The following is an 18,933-nucleotide window of genomic DNA, read 5'->3' on the forward strand; positions in this document are numbered from 1 at the left end:
GTGACACTCAGCTTGCCCGAGGCTCTGTCCATATGGCGCTCCGTGCCGTGCTCTGTGCCCGGGCTTGGCAGCCCACGGTGGAGGGCAGGGATGTGTGGAAGCCCCCAGCCCATGATGGAGTTTGCACGGTTGCTGTGGGAGAAGAGACTCCCATCAGGGATCACAAACCTGGGGAAGCCATGCTCAGTTTGGGGAGTTGGATCACCAGTGGCTGGAGTGGCACACATGGGAAAAGCAAGTCCCCATGTGTTCGTCCTGTTCTTACTCTCTTCCCTTTGCACCCATTCTGGCCCCTGTTGGAGGCAGAATTTGGGGTTGAGGAATCTTTCCCTCACGAGTGTAACTGTGGGGCTGCAGAGGATGATGTGGTGAAGCCCCTGGAGGGAACAGCCCCCTGCTCCAGCGACCCCTCACTCCCACAGTCCCTGCTCCCAAATCCCCCCCTCCCACAGCCCCCCTGTTCCCACAGCACTGCACATTTCTGACCCGGTGCTTTTTGTGTGATTCTGCCCTGTCAGGGCAGCAGCAGCTCCACACCTTTCCCAACAGATCCAGGCCAGGAGCCTCCCTGAATGTATCCGACATTGAGCCAGGCACATGATCAGTGCAGCATAAACAAGCTGGGGCAGGGCTGTTTAATGCTAATATGTGACTACAGGGAGGGAAAACTCATCTTTCCAGCTATTCCATACCCCCTTCCCCAGATTTAAACAATCAAAGTGGATCTCCACGTGTAGAACAGAGGGCACCATTCTGCCAAACTGGTTCGGTTTTGTCCAATGCCACTTCTCTGGGGTTCTTAAGCTGGTGTTCTTCCTTCTCTGCCCATCAAATCCATCATCATAATGGGGATGTTGGAACAAATTCCTGGCTGCTGAGTCAGGAAAGTGGCACGTAGATGGGGCTGGGAACATCACCCACCACTTTCTAGGTCACCAGGGTGGTGATCCACACTTGCCCTCCAAGACTATCAGTTAAGCCCTGCCAGGCGGGCAGGTGTCCTACTGAGTAGCCAGGTTGTCACCTGTGCATCTGCCTGATGCCACCCTCAAAATAGTGGTCAGAATGGTCCCATAATTTTGTGGGACACGAATTTAGAGGCACTGGAAACACAGTACCGAGGGCAGCATGAGCCATGCAAAGATACAAAGAGCAACTGCTGGGGACAAACCTTCTCCCAGAGGGAATAGCCAGGATCTGAGGACTCCCAGCTGTGACATGTGGTGGGTACCCAAGGGCTGCACATGTCCCCTGTGCTCTCTCATTCTCTGTGCTCAGGCCAGGCAGCAGAGCCAAGTGAGTCCCCAGCTGAGAGACAGACGATAGCACCCCCAGCTCACACTAATAGTGTATTTATTGGAATATCTCACATGCAGGAACCAAGGAGATGATTTCTGGAGCAAGTTAAACAATGGCAGATTAATACAGTTGTCTCATCTGGAACGGAAACACTTTCTACTTGAATACAGCGATGTTTTAGTGTTGGGTTTCTCTGGTTTTTGTATATTTTGTTTCTCTTTACATAGTCGATCTCTTTAAACAGTTATGTCCCCTTTCTTCCCCTACCCCATTCCCAAACAAAAAAATATCCAGTATCTTCAGTAAATAAATATTATCCACTTTTATCTGGAAAGCCTACTGCTGTAATATACAGAGAAGCTATTACACAGGTTACATTTGTAGGGTTAACAACAGCTCATAGGAACTTGTAGGGAATGAGGAGCTCATACTCATAAAAACACGGAGCAGGGTGGGAATTTTGGAGTAGTGGGTTTGCTGTGGGCTAAAGAGAACCAGCACCAGAGCTCAGCACTGCTCAAGGCCAGCTGGCTCTTGGTGATTCACAGCCTCACCTCTCTCCAGGTGAGGAGGAGGGGTGCAGAACCTGGGGCTGGAGCAGGCTGTGGTTTGGACGGGTGGAAGGTGCTGCGTGGGCACCTCGTCTCCTTGGCTGGTGGGAGCCCACAGCAGAGGAAGGATTACCTCCAACACAGCTCTAAATCCACTCACTGCTTCACTATTTCCATAAAAATAACTGTTCTGAGCTGTTTTTTTCCAGGGGAGGCTCCGCAGGGCTTGTGGTGAGCCCTGAGGAGGTAAACAATGACAGAGCTGGATGGGATGGACGGGGATGGAGATAGCACAAGCAGCTCCCACTCCAGGGCTCCCAGCAGCACAGGAGACTCAACAGCTCACTGGATGAAACAGTGTTGGAAATCCATCTTGTTTGCTCTTCTGGGCTGCATATCCTGTCCCTGTAAGTGACATCAGGAGAGCAGGGAATAGAGGAGCAGGGACAGGCTGTGCTGGCCAGAAGCTCCTGCACAGAGGGGCCATCACCCCTGCCCTGGGCCTGAAACCACGGCCTGGATCTGTTCTTCCACCACTGGAGGGAAACATCTCGCCACCACAGCCAGCCAGCTCCCAGTCCTCCATTTCAAAGTGGAAACAGCCAATGTATCCCATCAAAAAACACTGAATGAGTCAAACAAACAGAAATCCTCACTAAAAAAATCCTTCAGCTTGGAGGTGCAAGAGCAGCCCTGGGGATGACAGAGTTTGATCAGCACATCCCAGAGATGGAGGCTGTGATAATCAGAAGGGAAAAGGTATGTTGGAGGCTACGTGAGGGTCCCAGTATGGACCAGTTTCAGCACTTATGCTGTTCCCTTTAAGAGACACCATGCTACGTTTTTATGAGCAGTTCTCCTATGAGCCTTACCTACACCCTAAACACCCTAAACGTCTGTACAGCACATTGTTATCTATTACACCTGCCAAAGATGCAGCTGAAATCTACACAGAACAATTAATAAAAAAACAAACCCCAAATTATATATTTAAATATAAACCATTGATTCCTTACATCTCAGCACATGAAGAGTTAACAGATGAGGTTAAAAAACACACTGGAAAGAAAATATATAGACAAAATAAATATTTTAACCTAGAACAGGGCACGATTAGAACTTACAAAGGACCCCGAGAATAACTTAGTGTCATTGAGTGTGAAGCTGTGATTCCTAATATGCCTAGAAAGCACTGGGATGTTATTTGTTATGGAAAGTGGATCAGGCTGCAGCTCCATCCCTGTTCTTGTAAGCATTGGAGCCACATGAGTCCTCTGCCCACTTGCACAGAGGAAGCACTTAAGAGTGAAAGCAGAGGAAGGATAAACTGAGAAGTTGGTCTCCTGAAGTGAAAAACCCCTTCCCTTTCCCTCTAACAGTTCCCACTGCTCTGGTTTTCAGCAGACCACAAGAGGACAGGGAAGATGAGAGATCCTGATACAGGATATTTGGGAAGCTCTAGCGTAGCTCTTGTATTTGTTAAAGAAGGTTTGGGCTAAACCACCTGTTTTGCCACACTCTGTTCCCTTTGATGCTTCCAGCCCTGAGAGTCAAGTGAGGTGGATTTGGGCTCCAGATCCATCCCAGGTCTTTCCAAAAGTACATTTCCTCCCAATGAAGGCATCTCCTGGGAGCTGCCCTACTTCCAGCAAAGCCACCACTTGTGCTGGTGGCACCTGCCACTCTCTGCAAGCAGTGCCACGGCTTTCCAGAGGATAATGCAGAGTGTCAGCAGGGACCATGGGTTGCCTGGGGCTGCACACACCAAAAGAGCTCCCTGAGTTCTGCCAACACACGCTTTGTATTTCCTCCCCAGCCTTAGCCTTCTCATTCCACCTCTTTTCCTCTCATCTGGAGAGAGCAAATCACCGACAGCTCTGCAGAATCTTCCAGAAAGGGGCCAGATTCTCCCTAAAGCAACACCTTGGAGGTGCCAGGACAGGTTTAGTGTGACAGAAAAAAAGCATTAAAAGCACACTCCTTCAGCATCTTTTGGCTGACACTTTTGGCTGGATGAAGGGCCAGCACAGCTGCAGCAGAGGGACACTGTGGGGGCTTAGTGACAGTGACATCCGTGCCACACTGCACCATCTGACAGTGTCCCCATGCCTGAGCAATGAGATTATCTCCTCTGGCTTGGCAGGGAAGCTGGATTAACATGCTTAGAATCACCTGATGTGGCCATTCACAGGGTCAATGTGTTTCAAGGATTTAGAAGAGAAAATACACACTTAAAACACCCACGGAGCTTTCTGCATTAACAGGAATACCAGCAATTCATTCTGTGCTGGCGAGACTGCTCAGGCAATCACCAGATGCTGTCTGAAATCAAATCGGCGTTGCCACAGAAGTTTCCTCAGGTTTCTAGGAGCTGGTGGCCACACCTGACATGTTGTAGCAAGCTGGCAGTGCCAACCCCTGAGTGTTGGGCTCACCTTGTGTTGAGCAGTGAGGGCAGTGGGTTAGAGCAGGAGCGTGCCATGCAGCCAAGGCAGACTGTTCTTTTCCAGCCATGGAGAAGATGGAATGGGAAAAAGCCTCTGCAGACCCACAGAGAAGTGCTTCAAATGGAGAGAGGGCCAGCAAGTGGGGAGAAAAGTTTGATCCCCAAGTTATCTCCATCCTTAAACTGGCTTTCCCTGTCCATTTGTAAGCCGTGCTGCACAGAGCAGTGATGAGATGTCACATCAGCGCAGAAGGGTGGCAGGACAGCCCTGCCTGGGCCCAGCTACATATGGAGGGATCCTGGAAGAGGCTACAGACAGGGCAGGACAGAGCAGGCAATGAGCAGGGAGAGCACAGAGTGAAACCTGACCTGGGACAGCCTGGAAATCCTGCACCAAGCAACATTTCCCTTCAAAGATTAATGTGTCCGCTGTCAAAGTCCATCAGAGCTGCAATCAGGCATTTGGTAACAGGCTTTGTGTGTCACAATGTCCCAAAGGGGGTGGTCCTCAGAGACTATGGTATGGGCTGATAAAATGCTATGCTCAGATAAAAGCTTCTATCACTTGGCCTAGAACAACTTTCAAGAGAGCTTGACACACATCAGCATCCTGGGAAGCTCAGACATGTCAGGTCAGAAGGAGCTTGCCTAAGCCAAGGAACACCCTGAGGAAGAAGGGGCTGGAGCCTGCTGCCTGCACGGGTGTTTAGCTGATAAAGTGCCTCTCTGTCAGGATGGGAGATTCTCCTGCCATGCACTGCTCAGCTCTCTCTTTGATCCTGCCATCCTGCGCCACTGGCTGCCTCCCAAGGAACACGCTGGGGGATGCGGCGATGGCTGGAGCTGCCTGCTCCAGCTCTGCCTGTCAGCCCAGCAAGGCAGGCACACATGCTGGAATCCCTTCTGGCAGCCCCAGAGGAGCAGGAATCCTGGCCATGCCGCTGGCAAGCAAGGGAATATGCTTGTTTGCACAGAGACTGCAGCCCCGTAGGAGCCGGGAGTTAATGAAGGGCAGAGGGATCAAAGGACATTCCAAAAATTACAAATAGCACAGTCACAATCATTTCAACACTTTCTCAGGCCTAAAAACTGGAAGGAAATGAGGAGTTTCACCTCCAGCACAGGCTGGCACAGCTAATCCCTCCATGGTAACCACCTCCCTCAGCGTTTCATACAAACCTCTGAGGTTTGCCTCTTTTCCTCATCCCTACCCCCAAGAACAAGCATGTCTATCCTACCAGGCATGGCAGGGAATCCAGGAAGCTCAGCTCACACCCAATCCATGAGCAAGTCCCATCCATCTGCATGGATGTTTATACCAAATGCAGAGCTCTACAGCCACCAAAGAAGGAATCTAAGATAAGGAGAAAATAACCAAGCTATTTAAAAAGGCAAACACACCAGGAAAATTCCTGTGTGAAAATGTTCTCCTGAAGAGCAAGGTGCTTCCTATGTCATCGTTACAGCAGCCATTTAGCCCAGCATTCTCCATCCTTATCAACTGCCAGAGCTACTGGACACGGCCAACAGACTGCTTCAAATTAGAGCAAGCCCAGATAAAACACAAGGCAAAAAATACCCTGTGAGATTTAGAAATGAAACGCCACAGAAAGTGGGGAAAAGCGACCACCATATGGTACCAGGAGATGTGTGAGTGGGAGAGTAAAGGATTTTAACTTGTGAAGCACATGTTGAAAGGGGAACAGTTGTTCCTTGCTGTCGAATCCAACACGAAAGCCAATACATTAACATTTTATCTAAAAATAAAGACACACTCCTCCTGAACATTCCAGCTCAGTCAATTACATGCTGATTGACAGAGCCGTCTACTTGGCAGGACCTGCCTACAGAAGAGGATGATCCCTACATAAATTGAAGGGCAAGGCTGCTCTCTCTCCCCCCCGGGCTTTTGTTTCAGCCCAGTGTGACGTACTGGTGCATTCTGAAGGGGTTTTCAGCATCAAGAGCTGGTTTTGTGCAGCTGGGACAGGAAGGAGGGGATTAAGCGAGTGCTGGAGAATCGTGGTCTGGCAGGAATAGTGTCGGATTTAAATAGAAAGAGTCAGCTTGTGGGGGTGGATCATTTAGGGAGGGAGGGAAGGAGAAGCAAACTATGGAATGGGGGGGACGGGAGTCGTTGTTAGCCAAGGACTGTGAGAGGACAAAGTGGCCGTGCGGCGACATTGGCCGGCGGAGCACAGGGGCGGGAGGGCGGCTCCGCTCCGCCTTCACAGTGCAAAGAGGGCGTCCTCCGAGCGCTCCTGCTTTTTCCTGCTGGAAGGATTTGTCGGAGGGGTGGGGGCTTCCATGGGAGGGGATGGCAGATTGGGAACCATCTCCGCCGCTTTGGCTCGCTCTTCTAAAAATTTGTCAAACTCTGCAATGCAAAAAAAAAAAAAAAAAAAAAAAAAAAAAAAGAAGAAAGACAGGTCAGGATGGGAGCTGTGCGTTTGGCCCCAGGGACAGAGGTTGGCAGGGGCTGAAATTCCAGTGCCTGGCATCCTGTCGGGCTGTGTTTGCAGGCACGAATACTGGTACAGCCCCACTTCCTACAAAAAGGGCACAGCCATCCTTGGAGACACCCGAGCTCAGGCAGCAGCTGGAATCAAACCCACACTGTGCCACCGGCTGTGACAGAACCAGGGAAACATCATTCCAAAGGGCTGAGCAGCTTGGGGACACATTCCTGCTGGCACAAACACAGAGCACAGCCAAGGAAGATGGCAGGGAAGCACTTACAGCCAGGAGGGCTCCCCACACCATAAATATGAGCTTTTTGCTGTGAAATGCTCTCCTCCTGCCTTTGATGGAAGCATTTGCTGGGGAACATCAGGCTGGGAGAAGGCAGCATCTCAGCAGGGATCAAAGCAAATTCCATCTGAGCACTAACCTGAGAATGGCTCATAGCCACGGGCATCTCTGCTTACCTTCACTGGTCACTCCTTCTTCCAGTTCGTTGCCTTTCTGCAATGGGAACAAAAAGGCACGTGAGCACAGGCAGTGTTTCCCCTTCCTCATCATCCCCTCCACCTTTAATACAACTGGACAGTTTCCACCACTTGTTTCCACATATTAACCACCAGAGAAGGGTGACCTGGGGAAATCACACAGCTCCCACATTGGGAGGCCAGTGGGGGCTGACATTTCACTGTGCTGCAGAGCAGGAGGATGAGCACTGAGGTGCTTCTGATATTGCTGGTGGATTGCTAAGCTTTCCCTGTTGGATCTGATTATCAGTCCAGCACTGTTTCCCCTTCAGACAGTAATCCTGGTCCAAATCTGAGCTATGTGAGTCACACACACACTGTACCAGATGGCATCTTTTCTGTCACATGGTCCTTAAAAAAGTCAGAACTGTGGTTTGCATTGTGCTTTTAAGTGAAATGCACTTTTAGCTGACAAAGGACATGTGCAAAATTGTCTGGGGTCAACATTCCTCCTTTGAGAGTTCATTTTAGGTTTCATACAAAAATACAGCAGCTTTCCTGTGCCCATGCTGTACAAAGACAAGACCAGGGTGAGCTGGATGAAGGATACTGACAGCAATTAATGTTTGTCCATCAGAATCAAAGGCTGGGAATGCCACAGGGTCACTACATTTCCACCAGTTTGTGCATTTCAATGTGCATTTCAAATAATGAAATTTAAAGTCCAGGGATAGGCATCCTTGTCAATCTATCAGGATGTTTAAGATGGTTGAAAACCTCATGTTGAAACTGCTTTGAAAAAGTAAAGTATTTGTCTATACTTGGCTTCTCTTGCAGTAGGAACATACTGACTGGTCTCACATTTTTGAGCCTGAGCATTTCCTGGCTTCCTACTGCACTGAAGTTTCCAAAGGTTCACACAGCAGCCTCTTCACAGGCAGAGCTGCTGTTTGTCCCAGTGTACCCAAAAAAGGGTAAGGAAATAACAATTATCTAACTTAACCTGCAGCTTCCTTGCCTGGGAAGTAGAGAATTGAAATGAGCTGTTATCAAAACAAGGAGGAGTGAAAAACAAACATTCAGTCCAAATTTTCACAGGCATCTCTCTGCTGCACCCACACAGGGATGAGGTCCCAGGGTCCCCAGGCTTGCTCAGACATTTCCAGGACACTTTTCTGCTTTGTTCCTTTTGAGCAAGTCTGTGCTGGGGATGACAGATGCACAGAGCTACCTCCATATCTCTCCATCAGATCTTCTCTCCCTCTAAATGAATTTAAATGGCAAAGACCAAAGTTTATTGGTTAAGCAGAGTGGACATGCTACATTTACTGTATTTCTTTAACAAAATGAGACCAGTTTGTAATTAAATTTGAAAGTGACTCCTGTACTGAGGCCTGACAAACCTACCTGCAGCTGGAACCCAGTGACATTTCAGAGACAGTCAGTAGTCAGGCTGCCAAAATCAAACACTGAACCCAGAATCTGTTTAAGCACTTCAGGCACCTCTGGAGAGCTGGAGAATTTTCTTCCTCCCAGTACAGCCAGCTCCTCCAGTGCCAGAGCTCAGGGCTGACGTGCCAGAGCGTGCCTGCAGCTCTGCTTCCAGCTGAATCCCACAGCTCCCAACTGGGAGCTCAGCAGGCAGCAGCAAGGGGCTGGGGGAAACCCTAAGGAGTTGGGAATTTTCTGCCTGAAGCTGGAAGAATGGGAGGAGATGATCCTTGAGGATATGGTGAGCACAAGTTCAGTTCACTAAAACCATGTTTAAAAAGAACAGTATGAACATAACCCACCACCCACCCCTCAAAATGCACTTGGTTGATTTGAGTCATATGCTTACACTGAAAAAAACTAAAATAGAATAAATGTGTACTAGTTGTATCCTGCTTAAAACAAATGTGTGTTGGGACAGCAAAATGAACTCCAGGATGAAGGCAAAGCTACTTTTAATTCTGCTTTTTGTTTGTTTGTTTAAAGCTACTTTTAATTCTGCCTTTTGTTTGTTTGTTTAAAGCTACTTTTAATTCTGCTTTTTATTTGTTTGTTTAGTAATTACCAGACCATAATCATTTAGGAGAAAGTTATAAACATTGAAGAGAATCTGTTATAAATTTTTATTATTACTATTATGAAACATGTCAAGATTGCCTGCCAGTTTAACAAAGACATCTCAGTTTGAAAGGAATCTAAGCCCTGTTCCAGCATCTCTTAAAAGCATGCCTCAACATAAGCATGAACTTAGATCCTGTCTAAATAATTCAGCTTTAAACATGGATTTTAAGTCTGGTGCAGAAAAATTCAGCCCATATTTAACGCTTCCCTATTTGAGGATCAGATTCCCACGTTTTCTGGAACACATGGTATTCTGTGATGTTCACATGGAGAAGGGAAAATAAAACAGCTCAGAAAAAAAAGTGTTTTGATTGAATTGCTGAACACGACCCTGACTACTCCTGCTTAGATATTGCCTTCAAAGGGAACCAATCTCTCTGCTTGGGAAGTTTCACTGCTTCCCACTATGAGAAGTACCAGGAACTCAGCAATGCATTCAAAGTTACCCGTGCAAGTGAAAAATGAAAATATAAAGAGTCTCACCAAGTCGGTACTGAGCCACTCCTCAATGTCATCCATGACAGAGGACTGTGCAACAGGGATCTAGGGAGTGCAGCGAGAGAACAGCAAGGCAGGCAAAAACCAAAACACATCCACAATCATGGCCACAGAGCGATGGAAAACGCCAGAAATAAGATTAAAAACAAAACAAAAACAAAGATGTAAGATGTGCTGGAAAATAAAAAAAAATTTAAAAAAAAAAAGGCAACAAAATATAAATGGCATTTCAAATAAAGAAACAATTTGGAAAGGAAATTATGAACAACAAGGCTAAAAAAAACAAGAGAAAGATTATGGGGAATGACATGACTGGATGCCAGTGTAAGATGAGTAACTTCTCGACCACATATTAAAACCATCAAGATGGACTGATGATTCTAATCTTGATCGTGAAATGCTTTTAAGGGTAGAATACTGGATATCAGTTAGGTTTTGAAATGTTAAATTTACACCTTTTGTTTTTTTTAAATGGGTATAAGTCACAGTGAATGGTTAGGAAAAAAAGGGCTCAAAGTATTCTGGCAACACTCCTATGAAAACAAATTGGTTTTCCCTGCAGGTGGAGAAGTCAGAGCCCAGGGCACAGTCATGTTTCCTCCCAGATCCTCCTCCCACCACGCCACTGAGCCCTGGCAAGCCTTGGCACAAGGGTTTAAAGCAGAACTGTCCCAGCTCCAGCTCCCACTCCTCTGCCAATGGTGACCCAATGTGTGCCAGAGCAAAGTGCAGAATCTCAAAGGTGAGGGAGGAGGAGGATGGGGCAGAGGAGAAGAGCACAGCCCCAGAGCTGCAGCAGGGCTCTCCAGAGCACGTCAGGCTCCAGGGAGAGTTTAACACTCAGACATGAAAGGTTTGCCTCTGCCCCTCCAGTGGAACTGGTGTGATTGCAACAGGCAGCTGAAGGGCAGTGATTTCACACAGTGCTAAGGGTAACTGGGTCAGCAAAGGGAAATTACTGAGTATTAGGTGTAGAATTTCCTGACTTAACTACACTGCTTAAATACAACAGAGGCCTGACAAGGTAAACAGGAAAACACCACAATAGATCTGGTAAGGACAACTTGAAAAATAGCTGGAAAACAATGTCAGACATGTGAGTTGCAGGCCAGGGCATGGCAGCCAAGCAGCAGGGCTGGCAGGGAGGAGACCTGGCACTGAGAGGGACTCTCCTAGGTAGAAAAGGTCTCAGGGGTTCTCCACAGCTTTGCCTGAAACCTCTCACAGGAATCACCCACCCTGGAAGAGACAAAAGTCCTGTGGATGTGGTGCTTTGGGACATGGCTTAGCTGTGGCCTTGGCAGTCATGGGTTAATAGCCAGACTTGGTCTGAGGTCTTGGAGGTCTTTTCCAGCCTTAATGACTCTGTGATTCAATAAGAAGAGCTGGAAGAGGCTCTGCAGATGCATTTCCTGGGAGATGCAGTTTTCTCAGGCACTTCTAGCAGAGGAAGATGGACAGATGCTGGATCACAGAGGCTGAGGCTGTTCAGCAAAGCTCCTCAGGAATTTTTTCACAGAATCAAATGGCCCTTTGTACTGAGGAGGTCAGTTAAGCCCTTGCTTGAGGTGAGGTGTGCTAAAGTGAGTTAGTGGTGTCAAAGAACTGGAAATCCAGAACTCAATCCAAAGCATCTTCCCCCACAAGAGCAGCACCAGGAAGGTGGCTGGGCTCTGACTTGACAAGTTGCTGGACAAAGTGACAGTGTCATTTTTCTTCCAGAGAATTCATAAAGATCCCAAAGAGAAATTAAATTCCTGCAGTTCCCTCTGGAATGGGCCAGATTTAGGGTAACTTCCCCTTTCTGATTTCCTGAGCCATTCCCACACAATGTGAGCTGAAGCTGCTGTAAGCTGGCCCAGACAGCCACTCACAAGGGAAGAGCTCTAAGCACCTTCCAACACGTTCCTTCCCAAGGACAAGCTGCATCTTGTAAAACTGTCTCCTTCGTTTAATAGCTTTATAAAATATTGACTTCAGAGATAGAAAGTAATTAATTTATTCAGCCTACAGCAACCTAAAACCTACTGCAGGAGTTGCACTGCTGCCTCTCTGCTGTGTTGCTTAACCTGCATGCAGTAGGTGACACTGTGGAAGCCTCTGAGCTTTTGGCTGGTTTGCAGCTCAGGAAGGTGCTTATGTTTCTCTAAGGATAAGAACATGTGCATGGAAGGGAGGAGGAAAATAGCTGGCTTATTTTTCCTTTTCTGTGAATAAAATTTACAGGGGGCTCCAAGACAGCTGGAGAGGGATTTTGGATATGGCCTGCAGTGACAGGACAAGGGGGAATGGTTTTAAGCTGAAAGAGAGTGGATTCAGATTGGATATTAGAAGAGATTATTCCCTATGAGGGTGGGGAGGCCCAGGCAGAGGTTGCCAGAGAAGCTGTGTCTGTCTCATCCCTGGAAGTGTTCCAGGCCAGGTTGGACAGGGCTTGGAGCAGCCTGGGATAGTGGGAGGTGTCCCTGACTGTGGCAGGGGGTTGGAATGAGATATCTTGTCTTCCAACCCAAACTATTCCAGGATTTTATGATTTTGTGAATATAAGAGCAGCTGTTCTAAAAAGTGTGGCAGTACTGTGTCCCTGTTTTAGAAAGAACAGCAGCCCAAATCTTGATTATCCTGAAAATATGACAGATGAGTGATCAAGTACTGAGTTCCTGAGAATCACAGGACTCTTGAACTTGCAGAAGTCCTCGAAGAACAGCTCAGCAGAACAAGAGTTTGTGCTGTGGTGTTTTGTAAGAATTTTTTAAAAATAAAAATAAAAATTAAAAAAAAAGGAATTCTACTTTCAGCTAGAGCTACTTAAACAAACAAAGCCCTCAGAAGTGCAAGAGCACTTCTTGCAGAGAAGCAGACAAAGCTGTAAGATAAACATCTGAGTGTGTCAGCCATTTGCTATTCAGCACTGACCTTTTAAAAAGCTTTCCCTGTCTCCCAGCACATCCACAGAAGTGCTGAGGGTTTGTATCTATTGCTCCTTCCATGCACAAACTTCCAGTTTATTTTCCTCAGACTCTGAGCCCCATTTCCTCATAAAACATGGGTTACATGTGTCAGGTTGAATTTGTTCAAGAATAAAGAAGAAGGAAACTCAAAGAGAAACTGGAAGTTTTAAAACTATTTTAATGATAATATTGTACCATTAATTTTTTCATTTTAAACTGACCATACAGAGAAGCTCAGTTTTTGCCAGCCAGTTGGGTACTTGGCAAGTCTTCCCCTTTCAGAAACCCTAAACTGAAAAATGTACAGAGGAATTTTGTTATAACTAATCCCTAAATTCTAACAGAGGCAATGTAAAAATAAATTAACTAGTTTACACATTAAAAAAAGACAACAGTTTCTGGGAACAAGCAGCAGTGGCAGCCACAGACTACATGGAAAAAACTCTGGAATGGGACACTGTCTTGTTGATACTTTGATTATGCAAACTTCCATGGTCTAGTGAAGCTCACAGTCTTGACAAGAGAGCTCCCCAGATAGTCAGTGCTGGCTACAAAAGCTGTTTGTATGAATATGCTGTGATATTTTTTTTTTATTTTGTTGTTTTGGTTTTTTTTTTTTTTTTTAGTCTTTATTCGGGTAAATGGAAATTAAGTCACAAAATATTTTTGGGTACTTCAAGTAACTGGCTTTAATTAAAAGTTGGGCTGATTGTTTAAATTCCTTTTTTATTTAGTCTTTTGAAAATCCTACAAATAGGATCATCTGAACAGTCCTGGAAGGGAAATGGAAGGGAGAGCTGGGAGAACATAAGTGAATGTTCAATCCCACAAAACCCACAGGAACCTGGAATTCACGTTCCTACTTATCTAAGTTAGATTGTGTTGATGTTCTCACTAGCAATCAAAAGCCAAAGAGTATTGCCAATATATTTCCTCAGAAGTCATAAAATCCAATATTCTACCCTTAAAAAGACAGTTTAAGGTTATTATTATCACATTTTATTTCTATTAAAAATGATCCCGCTGGAAAAGAAGCAGGTATGAAATGACAATTCAGGTCTCTAGGTGAGCTCATTAATGTTCTTAAAATGTTTAACAAGGTTTATGCTAATTGTTGCTAGACTACTGCCTTGTAATAGCTTAGTTAATTCCACTTCTTTCTAGATGTTTAACAAAGCTGACAGCAGTTCTTGGTTAGTTGTTACTCACTCCCCTTGCTTGTTAGCAATAGTAAAGGTCTGTCATTCCTACAGCAGCACTAGGAGAACACCAGCAGGCTACTCCAGCTTACTACCACAGCCTTACCATCTATTTAAAGCTGTTGTGATCTTGAAATAGCTGCTTGGCCTCAATATTAGAACATGCTTGACTTTGTGTGAGAGGATTACATTAACTCCTTGGTTACTCCTCACTGTGTTTGCAGGCACAGGGGCAGCAGGGCTCGGGTGCAGCGTGTTCCCCAGCACAGCCAGCTGTGCCCACACAACAACCAGCACATCTGGATCTGACAGGTGTGCCCAGACAGTGCCAGCCCTCCCTGGCACAGGGATTGGGTTATCCTTGCACCACAGCTGGCTGAGAGGACCCCCGTGGGCTTTGGAGAAGGGAAAGCACCTGCTTGCTTTCAACAGGGAGAGGGGTCCCACCACACAGAATAAATGAGATCTTCTCATGTCTGTTTTTGGGCTTACCCACAATTCAAGCACTTCAGTTTCCATGAAGATGATGTTATTTAACAGTCTCACCTTACTCAAGGCATTTCCACACCTCAGACCCTGTCTCTCTCTTGAAGGCACATAGAGGCATCCCACTTGGTTACTAATTAACAGAGGTTTGTTTCATTTAATCTTGACTCACCTATCTTCCTACAAAGAGGGCTCTCCTCTCCAGCCAGGCATGCTGCTGGCAGTCAAGATAGAATGCTGAGTGGTGTTCATATCACTGTCTGTGAATTCTGGTTCATTTTCATCCATCCCCTGCCACTGTCCCAATTAATATCCTGACATGGTGGCTTAAGCAATACCTACTTCTCACTTTCATAACAAATAACCCATTTGGTATGTGAGTGGGTTGACAGATTATTCTAAGAAAGGAATATATTAATGCAAATCTCAATAGCTGTCCAATCTCATGAGAAGGGAACTGTGACTACCTGCACTAAAACGTGGCTCTGTGGTAAAGTCTGTGCCTAATTGCTGCTGATATGGACCCCTGCACGGCAAAACCCTGACCTCACATTGCAGAGAGCTGTCACTGGAACAGCTCACCTCCCATCCCTCAGGCATATAAAAACCAGAAACATTTTCTGCCAATATAATTTTGCTTACTTTAGTTTTGTAGGTAAAGCTGGGATTGATAAAAAGTGTGGGTTGTGTCTGTCTCCATGGTTGTGGCATCATCTTGATGGCAGAACTGAGCCACAGGTTAAGTGGAAATAAGAACAACACTGCCAAATTCACTAGGAGAGGAGAGCCAGAGACTGCAAGCTGTATGGTGAAATGGGATGCAGAGAAATGGAGTGGGAAGCACTCAACCCAAAGCTGAAATGTATCCCAGTTTGTACAGAACAATGTCAGGTTGTGAGATGTGAGAACCACTCTGGCAGGTGGAGAATTCCTTTCGAGTGGTCTGTGTTGTACAGGCACAGGGAACAGCAGTGTCAGCTCACCCCTTTCCTCCTCAGCAAAGTACAACAAGCACCCCATAGAGTGGGCACATCAAGTTCATACCTGGGATTCTAGTTATCCACTAGCATTGTAAATGCTACGGGTCATATTAATAAATACTGTTAACTACAGCCAGTTAAGAGAGAAACAGAGTTAATGATTAGTTTAGTTCTATTTTAGGTATTTCTCTCTTGTATTTAGCATACAAACAAGGTGAAAGGTTTGTAAGAGCAGTGACTGGTTGGACAACCAGGCCCCCTTCCCTCCCCAAATCCATATGCCTCCATGAATGCTGCAGTATCCTTTTTCCAGACTGAATAACCACAAGCCAATGAAAGAATATGCTGTTTGCTTTTTTAATAAAGCAGTGGTGTGAGTGGTGTGAACAGCAGGGCTGCTGATTTCATGCTTCCCCACTCTTGTAAACAGTGGAAAGGCAAAGAAGAAGAACTAACTCAATCACTGGATTATTCATTATGGATGAACATCTAACAGTGGCACAGCACATCCCTGGCTGCAACAGAGCCACTGAACAGTGAGAGCCTCTGTGAGCCACAGCCAACAGTATCAGAGGCAAAGCTGATACTGCTGCTCATTTTACAGCTTTTCATTCTCTCCTGGTGAGCTGTGGGTGTCTGACAGCACTAAAATGACACTCTGGCTCCCAGAGACAGGTACCCACAGTGGGCTTATGCATGGGTGTGAGCAGGCATGGAGCTGTTTTTGGGCAGGTAGATACAACACCTGTCCCATCACTGTGTGTGTACCAGCCTTGCAAACTTCTGCCAAATTTCCAAGATGGCCCTGAGAAATAATCTGGATTAGCCCTACATCCAGAAGAATAAATGGAAGTGTTTCACAGAGTAGATACTGCACACCCTAAATTTTCTAAACTTTAAACTTTCTGGGATGTTTTTCTATTTAAGCATTGGGCAGCTTAGTCTGGGACATTCAGGACTGTCCCTGGAGTGAGACATTCCTGCCCCATGGGCTTCCTGGTGCTCCTACATGCTGCACTGCCAGCACACCCCGGAGCAAAGAGAGTTCTCCCTGCACCTCTCTGAACTTGACTGCAGCCAGGACTGTCTCAGGAGGATTTTCTACGTTATTAGTTAGGTCACATTATTGGTACTAATCTCAAACACTTAAAATGATGGATTACATCGTCCAAAAAATGGTTTTAGAACTTGGCTTTAAGGCATAGCTGAGGCTATTTTTCCCTTCCTCTGGCTTCTGCACCTAAAGCAGGCTTTGAACTTCTCTTTGCAAGCACATTGATGAAGGACAACTTCAAACAAGGTCAAATTGTGCACAGCTTCAGTGATCTTCAGAAACCTGATTTTATCAAGGCACTGGTATCATCAGACACAGGAATTAAATCCTTAAAGCTAGAAACACTATTGTAACTTTTGGAGTCTGATTCCTAATGCCAGTGGAGTTGAAGATGTCAGTGTGGGCAGCAGTTCCCCCATCCCCTTCCTTGCATAATGAATGATCCCTACATCACTCCATTCAACTACATAAGATCCTACATCTTCCCTATGTTTATTCCAAACCATGAAGCTAAGCACTACCAGAAAAGGCTGCTTTACAGACAGATAGCAAATGTCCTCTTTATGAATAAGATCCATGAGACTTGTGTTTATCCCTCGAAAAGTGGATACTGCATAAATAAATCAAGACAGTAGAAGGAACCAAATGGATCCCCAGGCCTCTTCTGAAGGTGATGTGGGATCCTACAGATGATTTGGTTGTTTACAGGTCTTTGTGCTGTATAAACCAGAAATTGGTGCAAATCTTTCCCTTTGCCCCAGGTAATGATGTAGGTGGGAAATAAACTCCTTGTACTGTCTGATTTCAAGCGGTTCAATAGGGCAGGACAAGAGGTGAATGGAGGATGTTATTCTAGGTCAGGGACTGGGGTGGGCAGTAGGAATTGCTTCACTGGTGAAGTCCTCACCATTCCTTGTGTAATTAGCCACTTGTCTATGGGCTCCATGTCTGAGTTCCCACCTTTACCTCTCCTCTGTGTTGAGAACAGAAAGGTCCATAAAGAGAGAAACCACAGCAACAACCCGTGATCAAGTAATAAAACAGTTAAAAACTTCACATACACAGACACACATACACACACACACAGAGTTGCCTACAGTAGCTCCTGGCAGCAGCTGTGTCCCCCTCTGCCTGTTAGCTCTGTCCATAAGGGGACAGATATCACCCAAAATTCTGCACTTCCTACAGACAGCTCACAGTGTTTTACCACTCTCTTAAAAATAAAAATAATAATCAAATAAACCAATCACTGCCTAGTAGTGAGGCTGATGTTTGTCATCTTCTTAGAAGAAGGAAAAGTGAGGCTGTACAAGCTTCTGCAGTCAGTAAGACTGCATTGGAAACTCTCGTGTCACACTCGATGGAGCCCCTTGTTTATGAAGCCGTGGGTTGCAGCACACCCTGCTCCTGTCCTTGCCCTCAGCAGACAGACTGTGCCCCACACAGACAGCACAGCAGCTCTGTGATGGTGTTGAGTGGAGGGGAAGTCAGGGCAGTTTGCTGCAGTGTCCTGGCAGCCATTCAAACTGCCCCTCTTGGAAAGCACAGAGGTTAAAGGACTGCTGATGCATCCAGCTCCCCTGAGCAGGCTGCAGACTGCATGGCACAGCACCACAAACACTCTAAGATGGTTCTGTGTCCTTCAGCATCTCCTCCCTGAGCCAGGGTGGGATGCAGAGTCATCTCCAGCTCTGGAGGGGCTTGCTCAGGCTCAGCAGAGTGCAGTGGCACCAGCCCAGAACTGGTTGAGCTCAGCAGAGAGCCACTGGTGTGTAATGTACAGACACCTGTACACATGGGACACCTCTCCTGTCCCCATTAACACAGGTAATGGAGAATCAGCTGCAATCTTTTATGTCTCATTTTTCTGAGGGGAAAAAAAAAAGAGGGGGAAATCATTCCTACTTCATACTCCCTGTGTAACACCAGAGAACTGTTTCTTGGACACCTCTCCTCCCAGTTGTGATCATGCAACAACTCTGTGGCAACAAAAGCAATTCCCAACATGGAAAAGCAATATTAAGAAAACAGGGTATTTTTAGCTCATCTTGTTTCCAGCTGCTAAATCACATTAAAAGACAGCTAATGCCACGTGACCAGCCTCCTCTCTGCAGACCATTCTGAGAATGACTACATTAGAAACGTCGGATGTGCTGAATTCTACCACTGGACAACTGTGCTGGAACGAGACGTGTGTGAAGAATGTGTTGCAAAGCTTTTGGCTCCTCCCCAGAGCTGTTCTTAAATTAGCTCTACCCAAATTAAAGCCTGTCTTTTCGTTTACTGAGCACTGCCAGTTTTTTGCTACACATGCTGGGGCTGGTAACTTTAGGAGAGTTTAATTTTTATTTCCTTTAAGAAGAGACACCCACAAGCCTCACAATAGTTGAGAAAAAGTGTTTACCAATTGCAGCACGATGGCATTTCAAA

The 18,933-nt window shown here is 46.2% G+C and overlaps 1 protein-coding gene across 3 annotated transcripts in view; it reads right to left on the reverse strand.

Moving 5' to 3' along the window:
• Positions 1-1,336: 1,336 nt before the first annotated feature.
• Positions 1,337-18,933, reverse strand: part of TOM1L2 (target of myb1 like 2 membrane trafficking protein) — a 56,401-nt gene continuing 38,804 nt past the window's right edge. The window contains exons 13-16 of one of the 3 annotated variants that reach the window (XM_079320462.1): positions 17,411-17,476; positions 9,819-9,878; positions 7,224-7,260; positions 1,337-6,673 (exon numbers count right to left, since the gene is read on the reverse strand). In XM_079320462.1, the coding sequence (XP_079176588.1) occupies positions 6,525-6,673; positions 7,224-7,260; positions 9,819-9,878; positions 17,411-17,476 (312 nt within the window). In that variant the 3' untranslated portion in view covers positions 1,337-6,524. The remainder of the gene's footprint in view (positions 6,674-7,223; positions 7,261-9,818; positions 9,879-17,410; positions 17,477-18,933) is intronic. The other 2 variants (XM_079320463.1, XM_079320464.1) reach the window with 2 other exon arrangements.

This window comes from Erithacus rubecula (assembly GCF_903797595.1).
Source record: "Erithacus rubecula genome assembly, chromosome: 17".
Classification (NCBI taxonomy): domain Eukaryota; kingdom Metazoa; phylum Chordata; class Aves; order Passeriformes; family Muscicapidae; genus Erithacus; species Erithacus rubecula.